Genomic DNA, 27050 nt, shown 5'->3' with positions numbered 1-27050 from the left:
GTCCAAGGCAGGAGGCGCTGCGCGTGTCCGCGCGTAGGCCATCGGTCGGGGCGCGCACACGCTGACAGCGTCGCGCCTGTGCGATGCCTTGAGCGCCGCGGCGTGCCGCCGATCCATCGCGCAGTCGGTGAACTGGCGCGTATGGCGTGTGCGCGTGCACGAGTCCCCGGGAACTGCAGAACGTACACCCGGATCCCTGCTCTTGCGCACGCGAACCCCGAGAGAAAGAGAGAGGCCTCTGGTGATTCTGTTAGAGTGCTCGTTCCGAGTGCTTGGATAGATTTCTTACTTGTAAAAGGCCTCTATGGAGTATGGTAACTCTTTCTCGAAAAAGCTGAGCGACCGCAAATACAGGGCAGGCAACCAAGAGAAGGAGACAAGTGGTAGCCCTGGGTCAGGCGAACGAAACGCTGGTCGCGCGAAAAGCCCCTCAAGAGCGAAACAAACAAGCAACATCGCTCAGACGTTATCGACTGCTCGTCGGCCTTCATCCGTGCCGCGGAGTCTTCTTCGAACTCGCGCAAACACCGAAGTGAAAACCCTCTGCTCCAGTACGGGCGAGGTTCTGTACTATCTGGGCGAGCAGCTCGGTCGTGGCGCGTATGGTGTCGTCTATAAGGCTATTGAGATCAGCACGGGTTACTTTGTGGCGGTGAAACAAATCCCAATCGAGCATATGGGGCCTGCAGACCGCGAGGCGGTGCGAAACGAGATTGAGCTCCTCTCCAAGCTCAATCATTTCAATATCGTCAAGTACTCTACAGTGCTTCACGATGAGAGGCATATTTCGATTGTTACGGAGTTCATGGAGTCTGGGTCTCTGGCTGGTATTGTTCGCCGTTTCGGTCCGCTTCCAGAGACCTTGATTGCGTGGTACGTATCCCAGGCGCTGAAAGGTCTTACGTACCTGCACGAGCAGGGTGTCATTCACCGCGATATTAAAGGCGCGAATATCCTGCTCAACAAGCGCGCGTTCGTGAAGCTCGCCGACTTTGGCGTCGCAACCAAGCTCATGCGCAGTGACACGGAGACTCTTTGGAGCAGTGGCAGTGCGTCTGCCGGGGGACCTGCAGCGGCGCCCTCGATCGCGGGATCACCGTACTGGATGGCGCCGGAAATCATCGAAATGAGCGGCTACGGGACTGCTAGCGATATCTGGAGCATCGGCTGTACGGTGATCGAATTGTTTACGGGGTATCCGCCTTATTATGAACTGGCACCCATGTCTGCACTGTTTCGTATCGTAAGTGATGAGCATCCTCCATTGCCCCCGAACGTCAGCGAGGGTATGGCGGATTTTCTGCTCCAATGCTTCCAGAAGGATGCAGAACGGAGACCTTCAGCGGAGATGCTGCTTCGGCATCCGTGGCTGGTAAAGCGAACCAGCGAGCTCAAGAGAGCTGAATCCCGACTCATGGAAGCGTCGAGCGATTCGGACGAGTCAGATTCGGTCGATACGTATCCTGGCAACCAACCAAGGCGGCAGCAGAAACATAGAAGAGGTTCCTCGAAGCACAGCGCGATTGCATCGCACCACGAGAACGAGCCAGTTCCACACCTACCGGTGCCGCCTCCGAAATCAGTGAATGTGCAAGTTCCATCGGAGGATTCGCTCATGGACGAGGAACTCGATGATGCACCGGCTGCCGAGGATCTCGACGAAGAGGAACCAGACATTGCGGAGGATTTCGACAGCATGACGCTGCGCTCTGCCGAGGATTTGGCTGCGTTCGGAAACAAAGCGCCGACGACGGAGCGGTTATCGCGCCCAGCTGAGGAACACCAAGACGGAGTCTCTGGAGGCACCGCGGATCCGAATGGAGTCCCCAGCCAGCGCAGAGCAGCGCTGCTGGCCTCTATGGCGCCGCATGCGGCCCCGGCATCGATGAAGCAATCCTCCGTGGGCACCGATCATCCCCAGACGAGTGCGCATCACGACAAGCAACGTGGATCCATAGCAGGAAGCACGCCCCCAGTTCGCATCTCTGTGGAGACCCTTGAGATGTTTGCTGAAAAGGAAGAGACCTACGATGATTTAGGTATCGAGAACGAGGACCTGCTTCTGGAGGAGCTGCAGCGATGGCGGCAGTCGCTCCACACAACGAGATTCTCTGTATCCGTAGACATGCCGAGTTCGGATGAGACCGACTCGGAAACGGATACGCCGGACCTTACACCGGACTCTGAAGTCGCTGGGGATCGCTCCCGGAATCGAACGTCATCTCCGGTCTCAAGATCCAGGTTGCGGCAATCGCGGGAGCGCTCCTTGTCTCTGAGACATTCGTTTCCACATGTTGGATACCAGAGCCAATCCTTGTCTTTGTTCTCGTCACCTTCAATCTCATCTGCTGAGAGCGAAGGAGATTCCTTGAATCCACCAACAGCCTCAACACTCGTCCAAGTTGGCGACGTTTCGCAAGCGGCTCGACTGCAACCCACCGAGCCTGCCGATGCCGATACCGATGCAAATGCTATTCCCCGGCAGCGACGAAGAAGCGAACGCAAGCTACGACACTCCGATTCGTTGCCTCGAGATCGCTACGAACGTCTGGTATGGGAGGAAATCAGTCGCAAGATTTCCGCATTGGTGCGGGCTGACCTCACGCTCGGCGACTCCAAGCAGCGCGCTGTAGAGGCAGCCAACTCTATCCTGGAGCTTTTCCGAGAAGTTCAACCCCAGCGATTCTACTTGGTGACACACCACCTGCTCATTCCACTGATGGAAGTATTAGATGCATCTGGCATTGAAGAGCAGGTGCTCGTTGAGCGGATTCTAGCGTTTCTGAACGAGGCAGCGGCCACGATGCCGGGTGTGCCAGACTCGACGGCCGAAGGGCGCGCATTCCGCGAGCACCTCTGTATTGCAGGAATAGTCCCAATTCTGGTAGAATTCTCCGCTCGAACTTATAATGATCGTGTTCGAATGCAGAGTGCGCACTTGCTTGCCAAAATGCTGCACATTGATGTTGAAGATGTAGGCGTTCACGAGGGCAAGGTTGCGTGTGCGCCCAGTGCCCAGGACGCGGGCTCCGAGACCGCATCCGATCGGAGAACGTTCGCTTTCGCGTACAACCAGAAAAGGCTGGACACCGCGGCGGTGCTTGATGAGAGCGATGTTCGTTTCATCGAAACTTTCATTGCAAGTCGAGGGCTGCGCGTGTTTGTGCACCTGCTCGAACCCGACTTTAGCCGTTACTGGGAAATGACGCTCATTGCGCTGCGCGGGGTGGCGCTCGTGATGCAGACGGAAAGTCAGCGTCGTCGCCATGATATCTGCCGTTTGCTAGCTCGGGACGGGTTTCTGGATCGCCTGTCCGAGGCGCTCGAATGGTGTATTGAATGGCTGGCGCACAAACCGGCTCCCAGTGTTGAGCAGCAGAAGCTGGATCACGAATCGCCGACCAAAGCGCGTCAGACGCACGCGCTGCACGAGGAGCACGTCGAGCACCTGGTTAGCCGCCTCGTGGAGCTATGGCTGCTCTTTCCGCCAGCAGACTCGGTCATTGAGAAACACATGGCCCGCCGCAGTGTCCTTCAACCCATTGTGCATATCCTGCCGGCGTTGAGAGATCAGCGCGATCAGCTGAGTGTCCTGAATTCGCTCCGCGATCTGAGTGGTCATCAGGAGTCCCATCGGGCGCTGCAAACTTCGGGTGCGATCACCGTCTTGGTGGGCATGCTGGAGCACAGCATGCTGCTCGATGGGCGCATCATCATAACCCTTTTCAATTTGTGTCGTTTGCGAGGTCCCCTGGAGACCAGAGAACGACAGGAAGAAGCAGTTTGTGCACACAATGGCAAGCTGGTACGCTATCTGCTGCAGCTGGCCCGCGCTGGCGGTGGAGCTATCGCGGGCACTGGACCTGTATCACAGACGCCATCGGGCACGGGTGCCGGTTCTAACCGGAACCACCCAGGCACTGCATGCTCGGAGGACGCTCCTGGTCAAAGCGGCGAACATCCGTTGCGAGGTTTCGCTATCGAGATTCTGTGTGCCTTGGACTGCAGCTCAGAGCGTATTCGTCAAGTTTTGTGGCAGAATGGTGTCACCGGCTTCCTGATCGGGGAATTACTGGGCACTGTCGTTCGACAACAGCGTCTACGTGCTTCCAAGGAGGCCGAGGCGGTATCGCTAGCGCCTGCAGCAGCCGCCACGCGACCCCCAAGCGCAGCAAACACGCTGTCGGAGCGCGGAGCGAGCATCACCGCACCCGAAGCGTCGCCCAGAGACGATGACATGCGGGTGTCGCACCTGTTGACGTCGCACCAGAAGGCGATCCTGGAATCGCTGGTGACTTGGATGCACGCCAGCAAAACCAGTCTTCGACAGATCGAAGATGTGCTGCTGCTGCTGCCTCACGAACCGCTATCTGCTGACGCCGGCTCCGTTTCAACGTTCTTGCAGGTGCTCGCAGAGCTACCTTTCTGCAACGCTGAAACGAGATCGCCGCGTGCTCCAGTGACAGCTGCCGCAAAGATCGCAGACTCGAACTGCGAAGCCAGTGGCTCCCAGTGGTTGCCGCTGCAACACCAGAGCTCTTCCGCGTGTCATGCGGAATACATTCTCGGCCCCTACCGAGAAATGATCGAAGCAAGTGCGCGATTCCGAGACGCGCTCAGTGCGTACCAGGGAGGCATCTTTTGTCGGCGTCTTGCGCGACTCGCTCTGGGCGCACAGAAAGCCGACGTTCGACGCCAAGCGCTCTTGACGCTATCTGCGCTGATGCAGAGCGCAGATCCCGAAGTGCTCGCTGTTCTCCAACAATTGGCAGTGGCGGAACGTAGCGTACTTCTACAGCCGGAAGTGAAGTCCATCCTAGAGCGTTTTGGTTACACGATCGATACGGCGCTGCGGGAGACGTCACCCAGAGCGCTACAGGTAGGCAGCGCCAGCGATGTCACTGCATCCGCACCAGAGGCCTAGTGTGCAGTCCGCAGAGGCAATACGAACGGTACGGAGGCCGCTGCGGAGCAGCAGGCTCCTGGGCTGGTGCAATGTACCTAGGCGGATCAAGGCACCTAAGCTGGCGTAGAGTCGATACGCGGCGCTGACCACGGATACAAGACAGGGGTGTGCGCGTCCGCTGTATCCGCTGTTGCGACAACCGCACGACAATGCATCTAATGCCGCACGGTGCACACGCTTCGGCGTTTTCGGGCAGGCCGGGGCACCGGGTATCTGAGCTGCCTTAATTGGTGCGTGTAAAGCGACAAGCTGCAACACAACGGGAATGTATGCAGTACCTCTGCGTCATAATGCTAGGTATGGGGTGTGTGCGCCTCTGAATATACGCAAGATTTCGGTGGATACTGCTGTTAACCTCCCAGTGATACCGATTCGTCATCGCCTGCTTCTCTGCAGCAGGACTACGTACTCGGGGTGAATGGTCGCTGCGCCAGGGCTAGCCACCAGTAGGTGTGAGGCGTCTTCCGAAAGCGCACCTCGATAAAATGCGCATCGCGTAACAGCTCCCGCATCATCGCCTCTGTGTACTGTTGACCCTGGGTCCAATGCAACATATCTATAGTCACCATGGCGGAGTCTTCATCGTGCACGAGTTTCTCGTGAACAACAAGGACACCTCCAGGAGATAGCGCCCGCCACGCAAGTTCTACCAGGCGTTCGCCATCTCGCCGCGGTGCGGACGACGCCTCGCTACGCACTGGCCAGTCGTGAAGGATCTGCGAGAGCAGGACGTGCGTATACCTATTCGCATCACCGTACGCTTCTTCTGTGAACATATCACCGGGCAGGACGCGAATACGATTCGGTTGGATGCTCGAAGCGGCCTCGTCGATGTAGTGCTGGGTCACGCGGCTGCAGGCTGGCGTCTCGAGCACGTCGGCTTCGCTGTTAGGTACAGGTGCATGCCGCATCCATTCGATGGCATAGCAGCCACTGCCACCACCGACATCAAGCAGACGATGCGGTCGCGTTGCCAGTGACGCGTGCAGGCCCCAGTGCGGCTCGAGGGCGAGCCTCTGGACCATAGCACGAGCGGGTCCACTGCTGATAGCGTGCATCGCAGCTGTGAAGCGGACGCAGCGCTCTGTATCCTGTTGGTGTTGTTGCCATACGTCTGGTACAGCGTCGTAGACTTGTGGTCGTCCGGAACGTAAAGCTTGGTCAAGGGCGCTCGGTGTGATAAACTCCGAGAACTCCAGGTCGATCAAGCCAGCGACAGACTCTGGTGCAGTGGAAACCAAGAACTGTCGACTGGACGGTGCTAGGAAGTAGCGATCATTTGCAATCTTTACCAGATTCAGGTACTCGAGTGCAAGCAGTAGCGCCTTCGTTCCGCGAACTGAAAAGCCGTATGCTTGCACGATATCATCGAGGGTTGCTCCGGCCGGTTCGCGGGCTTCTAAAAAGTCAAAAACTCGGTAACGCTGGGCAACGGCAAGGACTGCTGCTTTGCGGTTGCCATAGTAAATTGCATATATTTGGCGGAGTTGGTCGTTTTCAGTGAGCTCCTTGGCAGAGCAAGCACCTTCTGGAACCATAGAGGCGCTGAGCTGAACAACTCGTGAGCACGCCGGGGGCGTCTGCAGCCATGGTGATTTCTTTTCGGTTTGACAAAACGCTCAGATTGTACTTGGATCGCAAATTGCGGGATGTGGATTAATAATCGAAAAAGTGTCCATCATGATGCACCCTATCCTCAAGTTCCATGACGCTTACTTCCTCTCGGATATACGGATCGTTTTGTGAGTACTAAAGTGCGCCGAGTGCCCGCTTTGACCTCCAGCAAAAGCGCTTATACGGCTGATGCCGATGCATCATAGAGGCAGAGCGGCTTTGCCATACCACTGAGGGATTCGGATCGAGGAAAGCTTCACCTGAAACGTGGTCGGGATTCAATATCATCCTGGGAGCATGCACTCTGCGCAGACAGAGGTACAGTGTAGTGTGGCGCGAAACGACTTTGTAGGAGTCCACTGCGACCAGCGCGATGCCCAGACGCAGCATACCCGTCCCCGGCCCGAGAATAAACTGCGTTTCGGTCGAGTTGCTCGAATATCACCACAGCACTGAGCACTGGGAAGATCATGAAGGACTGGTCTAGCAGACTCGTCCGGCTCGCAGGGCCTTCCGCCCGGAAAGTAAAGTTTCGACTACATGGAAATCTTGCCTCCCTTTTAATATGTATCATAGAGGGAGAAGAAATCGTTATCTCGTTGCAATTGAACTGCTAGTTTCTCTTCCTTTTTTGTGTAGCATGGTCGATGCGCGTATCTCCATATCTGGCGGGCATGATACATGACGTGCTTCTCGCCGTTGAAGTGAAACGCGATCCTGATCGTTAGCATTCTGCTCTAATGTACGAGTAGTATTCGCTCTGAAGCCGTAGCAAAGTATATTTTTTCGATTCCGTTGTGTTTCAACTCTCAAGAGAGTGTATTCAAGTCATTGTTCGCGGTTCATAGAAGAAGCAGTCAAAGGGGGTTCCTTTTTCAAAAAAATAAAAAGGAAATGTACGTAAGTGGAAGTGGAGGATGCCGGAGGCCCAGTGTGTCGCCGGTTTCCAGAAAAAAAACCGAAAAACAGTGCCGAGTCCACAGGAACTGGAGAGGGCCAAGAAGCAAAAGATGGAAGCCCGACGCCAATGGCTGCAAGAAAGACGACAGTACGACGAGACAGTAGTGAAAGTCTGTATTCTTGGACATATCAAGGATCCGTACAGGGAAAAAGTGCGGGAGGCTATCAGAACCCATGACGAGTCGTACTCCTTGAGTATTGTAAAGGCCTCTTCAGGACTCATGCATTTGGTGAAGAGGATGTATCGCGACGTGACGGACATCTAAACAGTCGAAGTTCGGAAAGAATTATTCGACAAGACTTTTATTCGCCATCTGATGCTTGGTACAGCGGAAACGCGGAAGCAAAATGAGCTAGTGCATGCCCTCCACGAAAACCACACCGAATCCCGCTTCGGCGGTGCTCGATACAGGGGTGACTCGAGTGTTTACACCTACGGGGCGATGAAAACGTACGTCACGAACTTGAGGAACCATATGACCATGAAGCTCCAACGTTTCATCATACGCGCGGTGTTTGCACTCTATCCGGGCATCTCTCGCAAAGGAATATGGGCGATTATCGATGGCATCACGAACGATCGCAAGCATGAAGATGAGATCGAATTCGTTGATGAGAAGACGTCACACAGGAGCACGAATGAAGCTTCTGTAATCCGTGCGCCTATACAAGAGCACCGTGCGGTACTGGGGCTGGCGAATCAAGCAGCAAAGGTATCAGAGTTGAAAAAAGATAAGGAAAGACATTATCGCCTCATCCTGCGCTATTTCGTGTTTCTGGACCGTGAACTCGAACGCAAGGCGGAGATGAAGCCGAGTGAGGACAAGAATGAAGAGTGGGAGAGACAGAAGGCTTTCCTAATGGGGAAGCGCTTCAACGTCGTTCCGTTGTGCAACATCAAGTCACATTATGTGACTATCGACTCCGGCGTCCTTTACGGCATCATGAGGGAAATCAGTCCGGAGTTCAACTTTAGGAAAAGAGAGTTCACCCGTGAAACCAGGGAGACGTACTGGAAGAACATCTTCGATTTCAAACGTCTCAAAACGAGCAAGCAAAAGGTATTCACGGGGATGATCGAAACCGATGGAGTAGCCTAGTGTGTAGACTATCGGCGGTTGAAGGCAGCTCGGCCAGTTCCGTCCTCGGCTGCGCCCGTCACGAAGGATGAGGAAAACAAAGACGCGGATCCTGCTACGCAAGAGGTAGAGGATGACGACGTTGTCGTTGACGTGACGAGGTATGAAGATGAGAAGGAGGCGGATTGTGCCACACAGAAAAGGAAGTATAACGACTTTGTCGTTGGCGCGGACCCTGGGAATACGAATGTCACAGCCATCGCTGTACCCAGGCGTGCGGAATATGGTCCAGACGGCAACTTCATTCAGAAAGACATGCGTCTTTTGAGGTTCCCGAGAGCGAGATACTATCGAGAATCCGGTGTGATGAATACGAGGAAGAAAAACGAGACATGCAATGCAGGAATGAAAGAGCACCTGGAAGCTTTGAGCGAGGTGACGAGCCGCGGAGCAGATTTTCAAGCTTTTCGGGAGTTCATGAAAGTTCGTATTGCTCATTAGGAGGCACTGTGGAAAGAGTATACAAAGCCCCGGTGGCCTCGATTGCGTATGAATCTATACGGTGGCAAGCAGTGTGCGTTCGCGAACTTTTTCAGTCAGCTGAGTGCCTTCAAAGAGGATGAAAGTCAAAGGCTGGTAGTAGCATACGGAGCAGGGCGCTAGGCGTCTGAAAAAGAGTGTACACGAGCTCCAACGACAAGAACGTACAAGGGGTGTGCAGACAGGTTAGTTACAATACCTGTAGATGAGTTCCGAACATCGTATACACACCATGAACTGTGTTGTACACTTCAAAGGATCGAGATGGAAAAGTGCCAGAGGAGCCCTGACGAAATAGCAAAGTACGGACCGCTGACGGAGGAGCAAATGGAAAGGAGGGCGAAAGTTCGTGGGCTACTTGCATTAGTAAGCACAACCAAAGATGGCAAGAAACGCATGGAGTTTGTGAACCGAGACTTTAATGTCGCTATCAATATCAGGAGATGTGCGGTGCTGGAGAAAAGACCTCCAGATTCGACACGAGAGAACCTGTGGGGCGACCTCTCAAAGTGGAATTATATGAGAAGAAAATGAAAGACGTAGTAGGTGGACGGTCGAAAAAGACGGGGATGCGTCTGCACCTCAGCTGGAGACGATTTGCTTACGGCGCGTTTCCCGTAACTACTGTACACCGTTGGCGGCAGCGTTTTTCTTTTGAAAGACGTTTGTTTTCAGTGGCCGGCATGACGTGGCGAAAACCGTGCATCGCTTCAGGGGCTTTGACTTTTCTTATTTATGCTCTTATCGTAATATACCGCGCTACTAGTGTTCTCAACGGACGCTCTAGTGGTGTCCAGCGCGCGGATCTTCCCGCCGTGGATGACAGCTGCGTTCGCTCCGTGTCGAGGGCTCTTCGTCGTGGGAGCTCTTTGCGCAACGCGAAAACCCTGACGGAGATTTGGGACCGGACCCTACCAGTGACTTCGAAGGACACGCGAGCACTGAAAGAGTCGCTCGGCTTCTGGTGCGAGTCGGACGCGCTCTGGGCCCAACGGAGGATTCGGTTACGACGTCAGCGAAAGCGCCAGACCGTTACCCTCGAACCGAACCCGTCGGTTTTTTTCTACAATAACTGGGAACCGGATATCGGCTGTGCCTTAGAGGAACGGATCGGTAACAACGGAGACGGTGGCAAATGGGTGTGCGACCCACCTGCTATCCTGAACCGGGGACGGCTGTTTCGTGAGCAGCTCAGGCTCCCGTATCGCTGCATTGTGTACAGTTTTGGTAGCAACAACGATTTCAGTTTCGAAACGAAGCTTCATGAACGCTTGCCGGACTGCGATTTTTTCGTCTTTGACCCAACATCATCGCCACCATCTGCGATGCACTCCGAGAGCTTTCTGGAACGCGTTCGTTTTTTTCGCCGGCCGCTTGGCCCGGCTGAGAGCAACAATTCGCTGGCGGAGATCATGTCTGGATTGGGTCACCTGGAGCTGCCAAACGTCGTCGAGGTGCTCAAGATCGATATCGAGGGTGGTGAGTTCACCTCTTTCTTGGGAGCGTTCCGGGCAGCCGACAAGCTCCTTCGCCAAGGACGGAGCCAACGTGAACTCAGCTCTGAAGAGCAATATGCCTTGAGAACCTGGCACGCGCTGCGGCACGTGAATCAAGTCCTTATCGAAGTGCACGCGGGTATCGCCTCTATCCCAGAAGTGGATGAGTTTTTCCAAGGTTTTATGCACGCCGGGTTCGCTATCTTTCACAAAGAACCTAATTTATACGGGTGTTGTGGGTCATGCGAGGAGTACTCTTTCATTCGCATGCATGACTCGTTCTTTGAATTCAAAGATACTATTCATCCATGAAACTGTTCCATGAGCTTTCTGGAGACTACGCTGCGGCCTACCCCCATGATTTCGGTAGATAATCTGGAGCATGTGTGCATGAACATTGCAATAGCAGTGGACTGCACTATAGGTCAACACAACGAAGAGCAAGTGCCTGTGCATAAATGGGCTGCATCGGCCCGACCTGTTTCCATAAGCGCCTTACCCAAATCGTATCGTAGGCGGCAATGGCTGGGATCTTGTTCGCCGTTGGAGTCACCCGACATCCTCGGATACATGCTTTCGCGCGACGTTTCTGTGCGCTTTAGCAGGAACGATTTGACGCTCCTTGATGGATGTAAATCTGCGGAAGAATGCAAGCAGCTGCACGGACCGGGGCTGCTTGCAAAATAAAACGAATGCAGCTCTGCTCGCGTAAGAGTTCCGACTCTTCGCTGGCACTATGACAGGACGCTCCGCGAACGATAGGATGCCGCATCCACGCGTTTGTCGATAAACATCTCAATGACAGACTGTTTCAGGTTCACTGGTTTGAATAACATAGCCCTCTGCCAAACGCGATACACACCATCTGCATGCGTCTTTCGCGAATGCCATGCGATCAAACGGACCTAGTTCAGCACGAGGCACAGGATGCGGTGCGCACTCGCGATGCGTCACCGGTGTGAGCGGTGCTCCAAGAACTGCCGAGGATCTGCAGTGCTGTGCTATGCTGTTTGCTAGCGAGTGCTCTATGACCAAATGTGCTTGCCAATGGACATCGAATAGGTGGATACGGCCACGGAAACGTCGGAAAGAGCGGCCAAGCTGATGAGCAAACGTATCTGGTAGCATCATCGACACGGATCTGCGTGAGAGCCTCGCACTGTTTTATGGCACTTACCATGGACGTCTAAAAGTGACCGCGTGGGGCCGCTGTCTCGGTGTCAGCTTGAATCACGAGTGCTCCCTGTTACGCCGTCCAGGAAAACGGCGAAACCCTCCAGGAACCGCAGCATGTCGGACGTTACCATTATGTTGTCCGTCGACCCGCGTCGCCTCACACCAAAGTTTGGGCGACTGCTCGACCAACCTGCAACGCTGTGCCGTCCCGAAGATATGACGGTACCTAGTAATTTCGTTTGCTTTTTATGTGACGCACCAGCTCGTAGGCGAAAGAGCATCGATTGGGTATGCAGCTGCAAATACACCAGCTCCGGTGCCAGTGCATATCCGAGTCGTCCGTGAGGGACGCGTTCCGCGAGCCCGCGGGCGTGTACAAGCAGGCTCATGCCTCGAGCTTTCTTCAATCATGGTATGGAAAAGCCGCTCCGTTGCCATGCGATAACCATATCGACGCTAGTGGCAACATAGTGGGCGCACACGGCAGGCGCTCGGCACCAGGAAAATTGGACGAACAAACCCTAATTCCGAAAAGAAGTTATCGGCATTGGCTCCTGAAACGCGGCGGTCCCGTGCAGAATGATGAACGCTTTCGCGGATACCGATAACCATGGCGCAATCGGGAATCCCCCGGTTCGTCTACACGATCATGCAGCGCCCTACTCCGTACCCCAAAAATAACTGAGGCAAGGTCGTGCTCGTCCGTGTATACGTCGACTTGGGTGCAAGCATGCCGCATGATAAATTTACGCTGACCAGATGAGTGCACATTCCGGCACACCAACCGTGCACCCGCCAAAGGGCGCTATCGCTTCATGCGCATCTGTACCTCACGACAAGGGATCATAGCACTGACGTCATGAAGCAAGCATCCCATCTGCGCAACAAGGTGCGCACCGAGGCCGTACCTGTCCAAAAAGGTGCAAATCCAATCAAGTTGCACAATACAAGTGACACCATGCTGAAACGGTTAGTGAAAAAGAGCGTACGCAAGCGAGCACAAACAAACGCACGCGCCGCAGGTGCAACGAACCCCCGACGCTATGGGGTGCAGACGTAGACCACGGCGAACTGAAATCATTGGATGTAGTAGCGCAGTTGGTTCTACTTTGTCCAGTTCAGTCTCAGTGCCACAGCGCGTACGTCTCATAACACGAGCCCAAGAAAGCCATCCTAAGGTCGTGACTTCGAGTCTAATTTGCCGCAGCTTTTGCCTCGCAGCTCGAAACTCGCATCTTTTCAGGCGATTGCCCGCCAGCTGCTTACCACGGACCACAACCAGGCAGTTTTCGGGGTCAGCCAATGCTGTCCGATCAAACGGAACATCTTGGGTAGCTCCGGTGCGACGTGCTCGTCTAAAAACAGTTTCAGGTCCCGCCAGGCACTTGCGCTACCCCGCGAAAGTGCAGCGCTGCGCCACGTTGCACTCACGTGTGCCCGAACGGCATCGTCGGCAACCTCGTCCTTGCCGTTGGTGAGTTCGCTGCAGGCGGCTTCGTCACCGTCCAAAGCGTACTCCAGACCAATAATGGCTCCGGCAAGACCGAGACAAGCCACCACAAACGTATCTACAATAACCTGAGAAACACCAGCTTTCATAAAATCAGAACGCAAGCCTCGCAACGCGCGCTAACGGACCGAACGCAAACACGCTGCAGAAGCGCATCCACCATGCGCGCGGCTCCGATAAAACGAGATAACTGGACTGCTCGTTCTACTCCTGCTTTTCGTTGATTTTCGGAACTTGATTTTATACTCGGACAGCCTTGATAATCCAAGTTCAGCAATTAGGATTTACGGATTCACGCCTAGTTCCACGATGATAGACCGATTTTTTCGGAGTGGCTCCTTCGACGCTCTGTCGCTGGGAAACGTTACGTGATTGGTATCATGATGATGATGAGCGATGCCCTCGTGCAAGGCTTCGTACAGTAATCGATATGAAAACCCATTTATATGTACAGGCCCCGATTCTTGCGTTTTCCTTCCATGTCGCAAGCTCGAAGCAGACGTTCTTCAAGTCTCCTATTGTTCTATCGCGAGGCAACTTGCGCATGCAATCACTCGCAGCGCTGGATAGGCAGGGGAAACACTTGATCTCGTCCGGTGATGAATTGCTCACAGACTCATGCCGAAAGCGCACTAAACTGGAATCAAGGTCAGCAGACGCGAGCCCGCTAAAGCACATCTCCATTGACACAGGCTGGCGGAAAAGGCTGCCTCCGCTCTGGCACCGGGACTCGCGTACGATGCAACAAGTCGGCCGCTGATCAAAACGCTTAGTGTCCATCAAGCAGAACACGTCTTTTGGAACGCGTTGCACACTAGGGCTGGGGAAACCCCCGGTCTGCATTGCATCAGACAACGCCCACACTCTCAATCACTCCAAAAACGATGTAGGAAAAATGACGCATATCCTCGCGAGATGTGATCGGCACGCGCGGCAAAAGCACGCGCGTCAACTCAACTTGTCCAACGCCAATGCAGCGCAATCGTTCGTAAACAGGAGGCGCGAGTCGAAGATGCCACTCTTGCAACGGGAACTGGATACCGTGCGACTCACGTGTCGCTGGTAACGGGTTCGCCAGGCTCCGGTGACGCCCCGTCAGACGCTGCGCCAAAACCGTAAAGGATAGACGCGTACGTCGGCTCCGACAAATCACTGAATGCACATCGTTTTGAATATCCTGAACAAAATAGCAGCGGCGTGACAGGCCGACATGCGGGCGTTCCGCCCACGGCAAGAAAATCGCTTTCAGCACATCCGAACGAACCGTGACGAACCCGTAATCTGCAGTCGCAGGGTTCGGCCCTATCGCTGCAACCATCGACCTTCGAATCGCTCGCTCATGGACCGATGTCGACGGCAACGAGGGATCCAGACGTCGAACGACGTCCACGAGTGCATCGACAATGGCATCAAGGACGCCATTCGCGATACCAAGAGGTGATGCGGCAACCGCAGCGACAGCGATCACTGCCGGCTTTTGACGATTTTGCTCCTTACCAAAGCGCGGTTGCCGAGCTGCTATGAAAACTGCAATAGCAGGATCATCAGCGTTAGGATCATTGAGCACACCAAGCGGCAGTTGGCGCTCCGCGGTCACCAGTGCCGGCACTTGCAGGGCGTTTCGGCGCCTTTTGAGGTTGCCGGCGTTACCGGCCTCTAATCCCAGCCCGCTTCGTGTACAAGTCCGCGGACATGGGGTCAGGCGGTACACCGCCTTGGTCTCAAGACCGTTGCTGCCAGGCGTGCCGCATTGCCGTCGTCGTCGCCGTCGACGGCATCAGCGGCGTCGACGTCGACGGCGCTGCTGCTGCATGCCCAGCGGGCGCATACGTCGTACCTGCACGCATCGCGCGCTCGCCCGTTGTCACACACGCACACGCAGTCACGTGCACGCACACGCATACGCACACGCACCTGTATACGAGGCGAGCGCTCGAGCGTCGAGTCCAGCGCGAGAAACGTCCCTGTTCGAGAGGACGTCTCGGAAAGCTACACGTGCTCGCTGAACACCTGGTGGTGTCTGGGAAAGGGCGCAATCATGTCGGTTGAACTGCGGGTTGGTGGGAAGTGGCGGCTCGGCCGCAAAATCGGTTCCGGCTCCTTCGGGGACATCTACCTCGGTACAAACGTGTACACTGGTGAGGAGGTTGCGATAAAGCTCGAGTCGACGAAAACAAGGCATCCCCAGCTGAGCTATGAGAGCAAAATCTACCGTTACCTGGGAACGAACCCTGCGACGGGTCAGCCTGCGGTCGGGATCCCGCAGGTTCACTGGTACGGCACCGAGGGCGACTTTAACATCCTAGCGATGCAGTTACTCGGTCCGTCGCTGGAAGATCTTTTCAACTTTTGTCACCGGCGGTTTTCCCTGAAAACCGTGTTGATGCTGGCGGACCAAATGATCCAGCGTATCGAGTACGTGCACAGTCGCTCCTTCATTCACCGCGATATCAAACCGGACAACTTTCTCATGGGTCTGCGACGGGACTCGAGCGTGGTATTTCTCATCGACTTTGGCTTGGCGAAAAAGTATCGTGACCCGCGTACGCTTGTGCATATTCCGTATCGAGAGAACAAGAACCTGACTGGGACCGCGCGGTATGCGAGTATCAACACGCACCTTGGCATTGAACAGTGCCGACGCGACGACCTCGAGTCACTTGGCTACGTACTCATGTATTTTAATCGAGGCAGCTTGCCGTGGCAAGGTCTGAAAGCAGCCACCAAGAAACAAAAGTACGAAAAAATCAGTGAACGCAAAATATGCACCCCTGTGGATATCTTGTGTCGCGGCTTTCCGTCCGAGTTCGCCACGTATCTGAACTACTGCCGCTCACTGCGCTTTGAGGACAAGCCCGACTACAATTATCTGCGAAGGCTATTCCGGGACCTTTATCGGCGCAAAGGCTATCAGGACGACAATGCGTTCGACTGGACCCTCATGCGAAAGGCAGCACTGGAAGCACCGACAGGCGCTACGATGGAATCCGGGGTGGCGGCGATGCCCGCCGACGATACCGGGAGTTGCGGCGCGAATCGGGCCGATGTCGGAGAAAACTACGCTGGCAAGCAGGAGCTCGAGCTCGATACCCCCGAGGATATTGCCGTTCCGGTCCGATACCTGACGCGACCGGACACAGCATACGGGCGACCGGCGCCTCCGACGACAGCGGCACCACTGCCGTATTCGGAGCCGCCACCAGCGCCGTCGCCGCGGTAGCAGGTGCTTGCGACCAAGCGTCTGAGTCGTCGGGCGACGCTCCTGGTCGCAGTTATCGCTGTCGCTGCAAACTGCTGGCGTTACGCAGTACTCGCGGGCGCTTCGCCGACTTTGAGGTACCGCGGCGGCCGAAGGCAGCGATCGATGCGCTTGGCGAGCTCAATGGGCAACCAAGCAACGATCACGATAACCGCCGTCTTCCAGATGAACCCGACCGAGAACACGAGCCGGCGATTGAACTCCTGTGTAAGGATAAAGATCGCGAGCGCATAGAACAGCAGACTCAAGGCTTCGCTGAGCAGCATCAAATAATGCCAGGTGTGAATTTCGCTCGCAACCATGAGCAGCTCCAAGATTATGAGCGCAGTGAATGCCACCGCTTGAATATTCGCGGTGGTGAAAAAATCGTCGTTCCATAGCACCAAGACAGCAAATGTCATAATCGCCGTGCCGCTGTAAAACCCTTTCAAAACCCAGGTCAGAAACGTGCGCACGTTCAAAGAACGCCCGCGCCGGAGCTCGCTGTAGAGTTCCGGGTACGCCATGGCGATCGTATCTCGAACGTCTCGGTCGAGGATGAGCGAGAATATCGGCAACATGGTGAAGATGGTGGCATAGCCGACCATGAGGAGCCCATTGAAAACGGAAACTGCCGCGAAATAGAAAAACGCCGAGAAACACATCTGAATCACCGCGATCATCAGGCCTCGATGAATGACGAATTGCGCCAAGCACGCCGAGCGTTTGTAGCAGTTGCGGCCGTGCCACACGAGCAACCGCGGCAGATGCGAGAACTGTGCAACGCTAAAGTCGGCGGCCATGCTGGCTTGGCGACCCTCCTTGCCGGGTATCCCGACACCCACGTTCGCCCGTCGAATCATGGCTACGTCATTGCCGCCGTCGCCAATGGCGAGCACCCGCTTGCCCAGATGTCGACGGATGAGGCGCGCTAGCTCGCCTTTCTGCGTCGGCGAACAGCGACATGCGATAACGGCCGGCGCTTTGCCCGCCACCTGAATGAAATCCTCGGGGAAATGGTGCAACATGACATCCAGTGTGGTGCCGTCGATCACGAGCACCTCATTCTGGCGACGCTTGAACTGTGCGAGTTGTCGGGAGGCAACGGTACGGCTCTCGACGCCGCTTATCGTGAACGTGCGCTGATTCCGACCGACTAGGCGACTGCTGGTACCGATGCATTTGGCGGTCTCGACCTTGTCACCGGTGAGCATCCAAATATGGAATTCTGCTTGGCGCAGTTGTTCCAGGGTCGCCTTCACACCATCCTGCAGCGTGTCCTCGACACCGGTGATACAGAGCAGCTTCAGATCGCGTTCCAGACGCGCCTGGGCGGCGGCCATGGCCTCGGTACGCCCCTGGGTGCGCGCACGCGCCGCTCCATACAGCTCAGCGAACTCCCGATATTCGGGTTCTGTCAGATACCGCATGGCGTAGACGAGTGTGCGTAGACCCTCCCGAGCCATGTTCCCGCACTCTTCATCGAGCCAGTCATTCGCTCGCACCATTCGACCGATGATAGAATCGGCACCTTTCACAAAGAACATAATGCGCCGCGGAATCGGCACATTAGGCTCCTGCGGTCCATGCACCACAATACCCATGCGTTTGGCCACCGAGGTGAACGGAAACTCAACCAGAATCTCGAATGTTGCAATGCCACCACCAGGAACGCGCAAGCGAATCCGGGTCGGTGTATGCTCGATGAGCTGCACCCCAGTCGCGTTTGCGAACTGAACCAAGGCAACCTCATCCGGTGATGCAGCCTGAAAATCGTTATCAACTGGGGTCACGTTGTGAGCCAGGGCGATCGCGAGCATAGACTCGCGGATCTCGCGATCGAGCGACTCTTTGCCGCCGTCGAACGCGCGTTCCACATACGTTTTCAGGTCGTCCATGGCCTCTCGCCCGAATAACATGGACCCAAAATGAATTTTCTTGAAAACCATCTCATTCTTCGTGAGTGTTCCGGTCTTATCTGTGAGGATGAAGTCCAGGCGACCGAGCTCCTCGGGGATATCCGAGTTGCGCACCACGGCACCGGGCATGGCATGATCTCGTTCAATTACAAATTTGTACACATATTTCGCTAAATCCAAATTGATGCGCATCGAAATCGGAATGATCGACGCCAGCAGCAGTAGGTAGCGCAGCAGGTAGAGAAACCAGTGACGACCAAAGCCCTTGAAACAGAGCAGAATAAACGCCATTGAGAAGAGCAATAAGAAAAGCAGTTTGCTCAGAAAATTGATTTCTTCATCGAGCAGACCCACTTTGGATGGCGGCTCCGTCATGTTCATCATCGAACGCGTCTCCGCGCCGGTGTAGATCACCAGCGCGATCGCATTCCCGCTAGCGAGCACCGTGCTTGCCCAGAGCGTATTTTCCAGACCAAGGGGTTCGATCGTTCCATTCTGCAGGTACAAGTTACCGTGAAACTCGTAGATCTCCTTGCGCGGTGCCTCTGCCCAAACCGAGGCTTGTAACCCGACGAGGCTCTCGTCACTGGGAAGCAACTGCGTCGAATGGGCGGCGCGGCGCAGCTTCCAATCTGTTTCCCCGTCCAAATGGTCTGTGCGGAGAAAAACAGTTCCGTTCGGATCCGGAGATGCCCTCATGAGGATACAGTCCGCTGGGACGCGCTGGTCCTTCGACAGCACGATGAGGTCACCGACGCGTAGATCGCAGGCGCGGGTTGTGCGTCGCTCCACAGCACCATTGCCGCCAGCTACGAGCTTCTCGTAGACCTGACGATTGACTTCGTGATCCCGGCGGCGGCGGAGGATGTCGTCCACGGCGGATTTACTCATGGACACCGCCAGCACAAAGGCAAGCGGTCCAATGTAGGTAACCAGGTAGCCGACGCGCAACGCGGGGATGAGCTGCGAAATCGCGATAAGCAGGAAGAATATATTGTAAAACATTCGAAACTCCTCGTACAATGCCCGCGGAAAGAATGTTAGCGCATTGTATTTGGAGTTCCGCACTGCATTGTCAGGAAAACGACGCTTGCTGGGATTAGTGGTACCACTCTCCAGGTATATGGTGCGTGGCCGGGGCGGTGCTTTCACGAACCAGCGCTGCCGCAAGGTCTGTAGGGTAGACGCTTTGGAGTACGCCTCCGGGCCTGGATCACCAGATGGTTCGTTCTTTTCCGGCAAGTTGATGGAAACCTGCTCGTCGTTAGCGAACGCGAGTGCGCCGTTTTGCTTCAGGTCAGCGGGCGTCGGTGTCTCAAGTGCTGTTTTCTCCACAGTGAGCGGCGAGAGGCTCTCGTGCGGAAGCGCACCCAGACCGTCCACGTCCACGCCAGGTGGCAGATACCGCCCGGCGCGTGGGCCTTGCCAAGAAGTGGCAGTCCCCGGCGCTCGCCTGGAACGAGCACCTGACAGCGCACCGGTCGTTTCAGTCATTGCCCCCGTTTCGTGGATGCGTTCCGAGCTCCCGTTCTCCCCAAGCGACTGCGTCCCTAGGCGGAGGATGCGCTCTGCGGCAGAACGTCGGGAAAGACCCTTCGTACGTCGCTGTGGGTCCATCGCTGTTCGGTTTCCGGTTTGCTGAAGTTGGACCGGAGTACTCGTCCTGTCCGGAGGCAGCGCTAGCCACCCTCCCAAGCGAAGCACGAAGAGCAACCTCTATGACTCTCCGGGCTGTGTGTCGTCGTATTCAGAACGCTCGCTAACCCCCGGTATCCTGCTCCCCTAACCGAAATACTTGTCCCCGGACACAAGGAGTTGCCAAGCGTTCACGAACAAACGTTTCAGCGTTAGCAACTTGAGGATGTTCGCACAGGTCGTCCGTTCTTCGGTAAAAAACAGGCTACGGCTACGTAACCTGCGACAATGCGGACATGCCAGCGCGCGGGGCGCCCTGGCGCCTGCCGCCACCGCTGCGGATCGCTGACGATAACGTCCGGCATCGCGATACCCGCTAGGTAGACGTTCGTTTCCAACAGCTGATCGACGGATCGTCTCCAAGGACCAGGGAATACCCAGTGCTACGAATGGTCCAGCGCATCCGGGGAAGCGTCCATCATGTCGCACTGTAACGTTCCATTCCATCGGTCAACAGCACCCGTAGATTCGATTGGGAATCCTGGATGATTGATACAATCATCCGGATGCCGAGTCTGGTGTGTGGAGTGTGTGTGTGTGCGCGCGCGCTCTCTGCGACGCTTATCGCGCCATTGCGGACGCAGCACGGAGGCAGAACAGCTTGTTTCTATCCTTGAGGGTGTTTATTAGAGGCGTGATTCACGTTGCACGGGGTTTGGGAGGCACCATCGATGCTTGATCGGCCGTCGGCACGCCAATGGGACTCGCGCTCCTACCGAACAAGATCTGCATGCAAACCTGCGTCTGCTTCGATCGGAGCGGCATGACAACGATGAATTCACGGAGGACTCGTTCGAAGAAAGTACATCAGCGTTTGGAAGCTCGGCATGAATTAGGGTATCTTGTGTCAGATGCGCTGGAGCCGCGGTCAGCGTGTCGAGATCTGGATCGTGACGGATGCGTCACAGCGCTGTCCTTGCCGCTTCTGACGGGAGCATTCCGACATAGGGCCGCTCGTGGATTCGCAGTTTTTCCATTCTCTTTCGATGTATGTCTCAGTGGCTGGTTCGATCCCCGGATTTCGTTTTCCAGCATGTGTCAGCGAGCACTGGCCAAGTCTCGTCGAGGAAGCCCGATGCACGTCCCTGTAGCTCGGGAGCGATCTCGTCGACTTCGCATCGATCGATCCATGGCTGTGGTCCCCGATCCTGTCTACGCGAAAAACCTGGGCGGGCGCTCGGTATGGATCGACTTGACCCAGCGCGATCACGTGCACATCTCTCAAAAGCTACAGTCGAAGAGCAGGATGCTACCAGCACCCCAGAGGCCGGTGCGTTTTCCACGAACTTCGCACGACACAGCACTGCCCTGCACCGGTGCATTAGACGGGCACGAATCGATGCTTGCGTGATACACACGATCGTAATTGGGTGCAGCTTCATGGAGAAAGGCTGGTTCACGAGTATTATGTCCGTCGACGTGAATGTCGTGCGGTATGCTTGCGTGCCCGCGGTTGTCGCATGGCCGAGGCGCATCCATTCCATACGAGGTGCGGTGTTGGCAAGCCTGAGCCGACGCCATCCCGAGTACTGCAAATCATCTGGTTCTATCCGACTTTGATGGATTTGGAATCTAGGGATTCAGCGGATACATGAAAAACGTCTCCATTGTAAAGGAACACGGGGTCGCTGAACGTGGCGCTGTGTCGAGGCTCCGGAAGCGCTGACGTCCTCGACCGGATCACCGACACCTGTGATGTATCTGCGTTCGTGTCAGATTAGAACGGGATAACGAGCTGCTCGCTCTGCCCCAGCATTTGGATTTCTTTTCGACCTCTTTTTTTCTATGTACAACCTCGATGTTCAAAGTAGAGCAACAAGTGCCCAAGGACTCATCCAGTTCTTAGATTCGCAGTACATTTGTTCGGGCAGGCTCGCTCGACTCTCGACCAGTGGAATTCTTTACGGCATCGTCATCGGGATCATTCGCGACGCCCTCGAACGAGACCTCATATCACACATGTCGCTGCACAGGGATAGAGCGACGTGGTTATACCGGGATGCGGTCTGGGGCTCCATAGCTAGCCAAGGTAGCTGCAGCGGTGTACGCTGGTGTCTTTTACCGTAATGGTGTTCCGTTTCCGGGTGCGTGTCATGAAGTGTATATTCGCGGTCTATAACAGATGTGTTCAAAGTGTGTCCATTTGAGGAAACAAAAAACCCAAGAGAAAGGTACGGAGATGGAAATCCGGGATCCTGAAGGACCGTCATCGTCAGTTTCGACAAAAAACTCTTCTCCTCGACGATCGAGCGAAGAAGTGCAAGTGATGCGGATGAAGAGCGGAGATAGGCTAGAAAAGGTGTTTGCCCGACGAGACGATGACGAGACTCTAGTCGTACAGCGGGCACGTTTTCTAGGACTCCCTCCATGGCTGAGTTCAACGCGAGGCAAGAAACATATGGCGTTCGTGACCCGAGCCTTGACGCCGTACTCTTGACCAGACAAGCTGCGGTCCTGAAGACGAGATCTGAGGAGCTGACGCGAGCCGACTTTGTGAAGCAGCCTCTCAGACTCGCACTGTGCCTGGATAAACTGAACCCGATGGCATCGGGCCGTTCAAAAATGACTGGAAGCCGTCCACGGGAGTCTATTCATGTACCCTGCATCGTCGCTGGACATTGTTCGTTTTCCCGATCGTATTGGCAATGCGCATTGCCCCACAGACCTGAGACGCCTCGCTTTGCATCCACTCGAAGCCGTACGTCTATCCAGAGTGCGTATTCGCAGGGTTTCCTCTTCTTGTCGTAAAAATCGTTCCGGCCCAGTTGCTACCGCCGGCAGTTGGTCTGGGGAAAAGTTGAGGAGCGTTTGCTTTGCGCGTTTCACAACGCTTGCTTTTTTGTCTCGTTGGCGGCGGGCTTACGTGTATAGCCTGGATCTGTCTCTGCTGTCCACTTTATTTGCAGAGGTTTTCCACGAATCAGAGAGCCATAAGCGCTGCCGGCCATTGCGGGCGTCAACCGTTGTTGTGTGGTTGTTTCAAGCGCAAATAGGTGTACCAACCTTTGCAGAGCGTCCGCGGAACGGTCTCCAGTCACAAGAGCTATCGGCTTTGAAACACGCAACCTGGTTTGGTAAAAACGCTTTCCAGAGTTCATCCTCGCGAAAACTTCTTTACACCGAAGAAACGTTCTCCAACTCGTACGAGAATGAGCTCGCGGGTTCAGACCATCAGTTGTGAGCGAGTCGCTGACTTGGTGCGAAAGGGCGCCATTCCGTGGCCAGTAACGATCCTCGATGTACGCGACGTTGACTTTCACGGTGGATGCATACGAGGCGCATGGCATGCTCCGTACGACGAAGCTATAGGGAATCTGGGTGCCTTGGCCGTGAAACTCATGCGCTTTGCGCTGAAAATGCAGTCGACATCCGCAGGAGATCGGCACTTGGTCATATGCCACTGTATGCTTTCCAAGTGCCGCGGACCGGAGATCGCTATCGGGCTCGCTTCGACGCTACCGCGGATGCATGTCCAATGGAAAAGAGAGGGTTCAGATCTGGCGCAGCTGGACTTGCCCAGCATCGCAGTCATGGAAGGTGGATATGAACATTTCGCACGTCTTTTTGGTGAAAAGGAGCCTGGGCTGTTCGCTGACCGCCCCATTCAGGTTGTGTGCGAGTAACTCGAGCAGCACAAAGGGATTCTGGGAAAGCGAATACTTCTGCAGATGAGAACACACTACGACAGACGAGCTCTGAACAGCGGCAGCAGTGGCCGGCACCAGCGATTCGAGAAAACGACTCGGATTATGATACACTCGACAGCATCAAAGGCGGAGAAAGGCACGCGCCTTTGCAATGATTCGGCGCTCTCATCGGGGTGCAGAGCCGGGTCGGACGCGCGCCCGCGCTCATCCTGGGGAAATGCTCGCTCCCGGGTGCCTGCGTATGAGGCCGGACGCAGGTGAACGGCACCGCAACCATCAAGGATTAACAGCGTTTCTCTGCATTGTGCGATACGCTCCTTTTTGACTCAAGTGTGCATGGCGGTCGAATGCACGAGACGTCACGCATCCCGATCATGTCCCGCTCCTTATATGTGGTTCGTTGGGGATAACGCAAGCGGCATCCGGATGCAAGGGTGTTGCGTTGCATTCAGATTCGGAGCGCTACATCATTCGCGAGCGGTTTTTGAGGGAGGGCAGCGTTGATCCAAGACCACCCGAAACGAAACACAAGCTCCGACAAGACTAGGGTACGTGCATTCTCAGCCGACCCTAGACGGCAGCGCTCGAGCCATCATTTCCTCATTGGACATGTGATTTCTGCGGCGTTCCTGTGCCGCACGGATGTGCACCCACTCTCCACTAGTTTAGCAGGTCGGAATGCATTTGCTCATTGCCGAACATTACCGCATTTGATGAGGTATCGGCAGCGATGCATCAACCTCGACCAAAGTATACGAGATCGTGTCTCTTCGATGGGGTCTAGGCAGATTCAAGCAAGCTGGACCTGTGAGTATTCGTAGCCACATTTGGGAGCGGTGCAGCGGAATCACTGCGAACGGCGTATCCCCGAGAGGCCCATCGACGGGGCCGAATACCTCATGATCCGTCCGTCCTGCGCGTCGCACGGGGCGCTGATGCTCTTCAAGAGCATTCGTCAGCGCCGATGCACCAAGAAGGACTACCGACCCCTGGCGCTCCCATTACCAGATCCGTTCCATGAACGCAGATGACACGCCGACGCTCGCTGGATTCGTTTCGGGTCCGGCAGCATGCACACGTGTCCGCGACCAAGGCACCGATCTCGTGGCCACCACCGATGATGGACTTGTTAACAGGGATCGGTCTGTACTCTTGCGGCATCATGTAGCAACCACGCTAGAGGACGCCCATTCGGTTTGGTGCCACAGATATGTAGACGCATGCAGGGGAAGGCGCCAGCGGGTTCACACAGCTGCTGGGCACACTTGCGTCGATCGTTCTGCATTCGATGCGCGTATAGGCGTTCAGTCATCGCGAAGTTGCTTCATGCGCGGTAACCGTCGACCTGGGGTCATCCGCACCAGCAGACGAAGCGGTCTCAGCATACACGATTGTGGGCATGTTTTCCTCAGTGTCCTCAATGAGGAGAGACGCCCGCTCTGCTGCGCTCTCCGGGATGGACCTGTAGAGCGCAACGACGTGCTCACCGGTTAGTTCCGTAACGAGCATACGCAAGCTCGCGGCATTTCGCGGTCGTATACTCTCTCCATTAGGCAGCGGGTACTCGGCATAGATCGTAAATGCCCCGTTCAGCGCGCGCACCTTGAGCGGTTCGCGAAAGTGCTTCCGGCGGTTGGCAGAGTCCTCTGCTGACGCGTCGCTGCTACGATCACGATGCATAACGATCCGCCGTCCAACAATGCGAGTTTGCCGCCCGCCGTGACCACAGCGCAGCGCGATACCTGAACCTGGACGTGCGCCTCGGTAAAGCGGGTAACGGCTCAGCAGCAATCAAAATGAGGTTAAGGCGTCGTGCCCTGCAACGCAGACGTCACGAGCTGCCTCAGACTGATTGCAAGTCTGGACAAAATACACTCGCTTCACAGCTGCATGATCTCGCCACACAAGGCCTGTGTACGGCGCGTCGTCACCAAAACGCACCCCTCTGGACGGCAACCAAGCGCGCTCGACGCCAGCAGCCACAACTGCGTATCGTCCATAGAGCGCGCATTCTACGGGTAGATCTCCGGATCGGACAGCGTCTGCGTTGCACGAATGGCTTTGTCCGTTACTTCTATAATCGTCCCTAAAAATCCTCTTTGAGCGACTGTATCCTCCGCATGCGCACCGTCGCCCGATCAGCGGCATCGGGGCCTGTGCGTGGCGTGCGAGCGCCTGTGCAGTCCGCCCTGCACATCGCAGCAGCAGGCGCGCACGCCGTCGCCAGTGACGTTCGAGAACAATACTATACATATAGGAAAGAACATTGATATCCTGGTACACAAGCCGTGATCGCTCTGCACGACGATGGGCTCGCACATCCTGTCGCGCACAGAACACGGACGTCTCGTTGGGAACGTGTCCGCTGCTGTTGTGTGCTCCTGATGACGCTCGTTACAGTAGCGCGCAGTCTTGCGCGGGCGCTAGGTTTCGCGAGACAGGGATCGATCGGAGGCTGGTACAGAGGTGCTCTGACTTCGACGCGTAGCTGGTCCAGTGAGGCGGGGAGCGGAGGTAGCGTCTTTCTCGACCGGAAAGACGTTCTCGAACGAGTGCTGAACGTTGTACGGAACTTTGAGAAAGTAGACGCTTCTAAAGTTACACCAGATGCACACTTCGTGAAAGATCTGGCTCTAGACTCGCTGGATACTGTGGAGCTCGTTATGGCATTCGAGGATGAGTTTGCGATTGAAATTCCCGATGCGGCCGCGGAGAAGATTCTCAGTGTCGCTGACGCCGTTGAGTACGTCACCAACAACGCGCACGCCAAGTGAGAAAAACCGAGGTCCGGAAACTGCCTGTGGTGAATCATCGCTCGCAAACTGAGTCGACTGCTGAAACGATTGCGGTTTTGCACTTGCAGGTGGAACTCGGCGCCAGCGCCACGTTCCACCGAAACCACGTAGCGCGCAACCATAAAGGCTTTCCGGTTCTTTGCAATCGTTTTCATTATGCTTAATCGAAGTCTCTTTTTTGGAATAATATGGAATCCAGGCCAGGTTTGTATTCGAAAAGGAGCCGGTCAGGTCGCGCAGACCCAGTGCCTCGTCCACTGGGAGGTACTCCTGGACCGCGGAGCCGTTCGGGGGCGCGGGGCGAGCGGGCAGTGCAGCAGGACGCAATTCCGACACAGCGCTTGGTAAGCGGACGACAAATTCCATTCGTTAGCGTGTATTGAGTGAGAGCTATTTTTAGAACTCTTTAGTAGTC

General features: G+C 55.5%; 7 protein-coding genes and 1 non-coding gene across 8 annotated transcripts, besides 5 other annotated features; 5 read left to right on the top strand and 3 right to left on the bottom strand.

Moving 5' to 3' along the window:
• Positions 1-304: 304 nt before the first annotated feature.
• CYME_CMS384C (MAP kinase kinase kinase, cdc15-like epsilon-type) lies at positions 305-4924 on the top strand (the record flags this gene model as incomplete). Its single annotated transcript, XM_005538933.1, has 1 exon — positions 305-4924. One exon carries the CDS (start codon positions 305-307, stop codon positions 4922-4924), a length of 4620 nt encoding a protein of 1539 aa, XP_005538990.1.
• Positions 4925-5367: 443 nt separating this feature from the next.
• CYME_CMS383C (similar to methyl transferase) lies at positions 5368-6504 on the bottom strand (the record flags this gene model as incomplete). The annotated part of the gene is made up of 1 exon (XM_005538932.1): positions 5368-6504. The coding sequence occupies one exon, from the start codon at positions 6502-6504 to the stop codon at positions 5368-5370; it is 1137 nt and encodes a 378-aa protein (XP_005538989.1).
• A 218-nt stretch (positions 6505-6722) lies between these two features.
• Positions 6723-9839: a sequence feature (repetitive element).
• Positions 9840-9842: 3 nt separating this feature from the next.
• On the top strand, positions 9843-10967 carry CYME_CMS381C (hypothetical protein, conserved; the record flags this gene model as incomplete). Its single annotated transcript, XM_005538931.1, has 1 exon — positions 9843-10967. One exon carries the CDS (start codon positions 9843-9845, stop codon positions 10965-10967), a length of 1125 nt encoding a protein of 374 aa, XP_005538988.1.
• Positions 10968-13026: 2059 nt separating this feature from the next.
• Positions 13027-14475: a sequence feature (possible transcribed region).
• Positions 13071-13430, bottom strand: CYME_CMS380C (hypothetical protein; the record flags this gene model as incomplete). The annotated part of the gene is made up of 1 exon (XM_005538930.1): positions 13071-13430. The coding sequence occupies one exon, from the start codon at positions 13428-13430 to the stop codon at positions 13071-13073; it is 360 nt and encodes a 119-aa protein (XP_005538987.1).
• Positions 13783-15064: a sequence feature (possible transcribed region).
• Positions 15065-15379: 315 nt separating this feature from the next.
• On the top strand, positions 15380-16561 carry CYME_CMS377C (casein kinase I; the record flags this gene model as incomplete). Its single annotated transcript, XM_005538929.1, has 1 exon — positions 15380-16561. The coding sequence occupies one exon, from the start codon at positions 15380-15382 to the stop codon at positions 16559-16561; it is 1182 nt and encodes a 393-aa protein (XP_005538986.1).
• Positions 16562-16641: 80 nt separating this feature from the next.
• On the bottom strand, positions 16642-20115 carry CYME_CMS375C (phospholipid-transporting ATPase IIA; the record flags this gene model as incomplete). The annotated part of the gene is made up of 1 exon (XM_005538928.1): positions 16642-20115. One exon carries the CDS (start codon positions 20113-20115, stop codon positions 16642-16644), a length of 3474 nt encoding a protein of 1157 aa, XP_005538985.1.
• Positions 17146-18789: a sequence feature (possible transcribed region).
• Positions 20116-22852: 2737 nt separating the features above from the next.
• On the top strand, positions 22853-25436 carry CYME_CMS374T. The gene has a single exon (XR_002461672.1). It is a non-coding gene; the product is annotated as a hypothetical transcript (transcript).
• Positions 23750-25787: a sequence feature (possible transcribed region).
• Positions 25788-26224: 437 nt separating this feature from the next.
• CYME_CMS372C (mitochondrial acyl carrier protein precursor, NADH-ubiquinone oxidoreductase 9.6 kD subunit) lies at positions 26225-26614 on the top strand (the record flags this gene model as incomplete). Its single annotated transcript, XM_005538927.1, has 1 exon — positions 26225-26614. One exon carries the CDS (start codon positions 26225-26227, stop codon positions 26612-26614), a length of 390 nt encoding a protein of 129 aa, XP_005538984.1.
• Between the last annotated feature and the right edge of the window lie 436 nt (positions 26615-27050).

This window comes from Cyanidioschyzon merolae, chromosome 19, assembly GCF_000091205.1.
Source record: "Cyanidioschyzon merolae strain 10D DNA, chromosome 19, complete genome".
In the NCBI taxonomy this organism is placed as follows: domain Eukaryota; phylum Rhodophyta; class Bangiophyceae; order Cyanidiales; family Cyanidiaceae; genus Cyanidioschyzon; species Cyanidioschyzon merolae.
The sequence above is the reverse complement of the archived record's forward strand: the minus strand, read 5'-3'. Positions and strand labels throughout refer to the sequence as shown.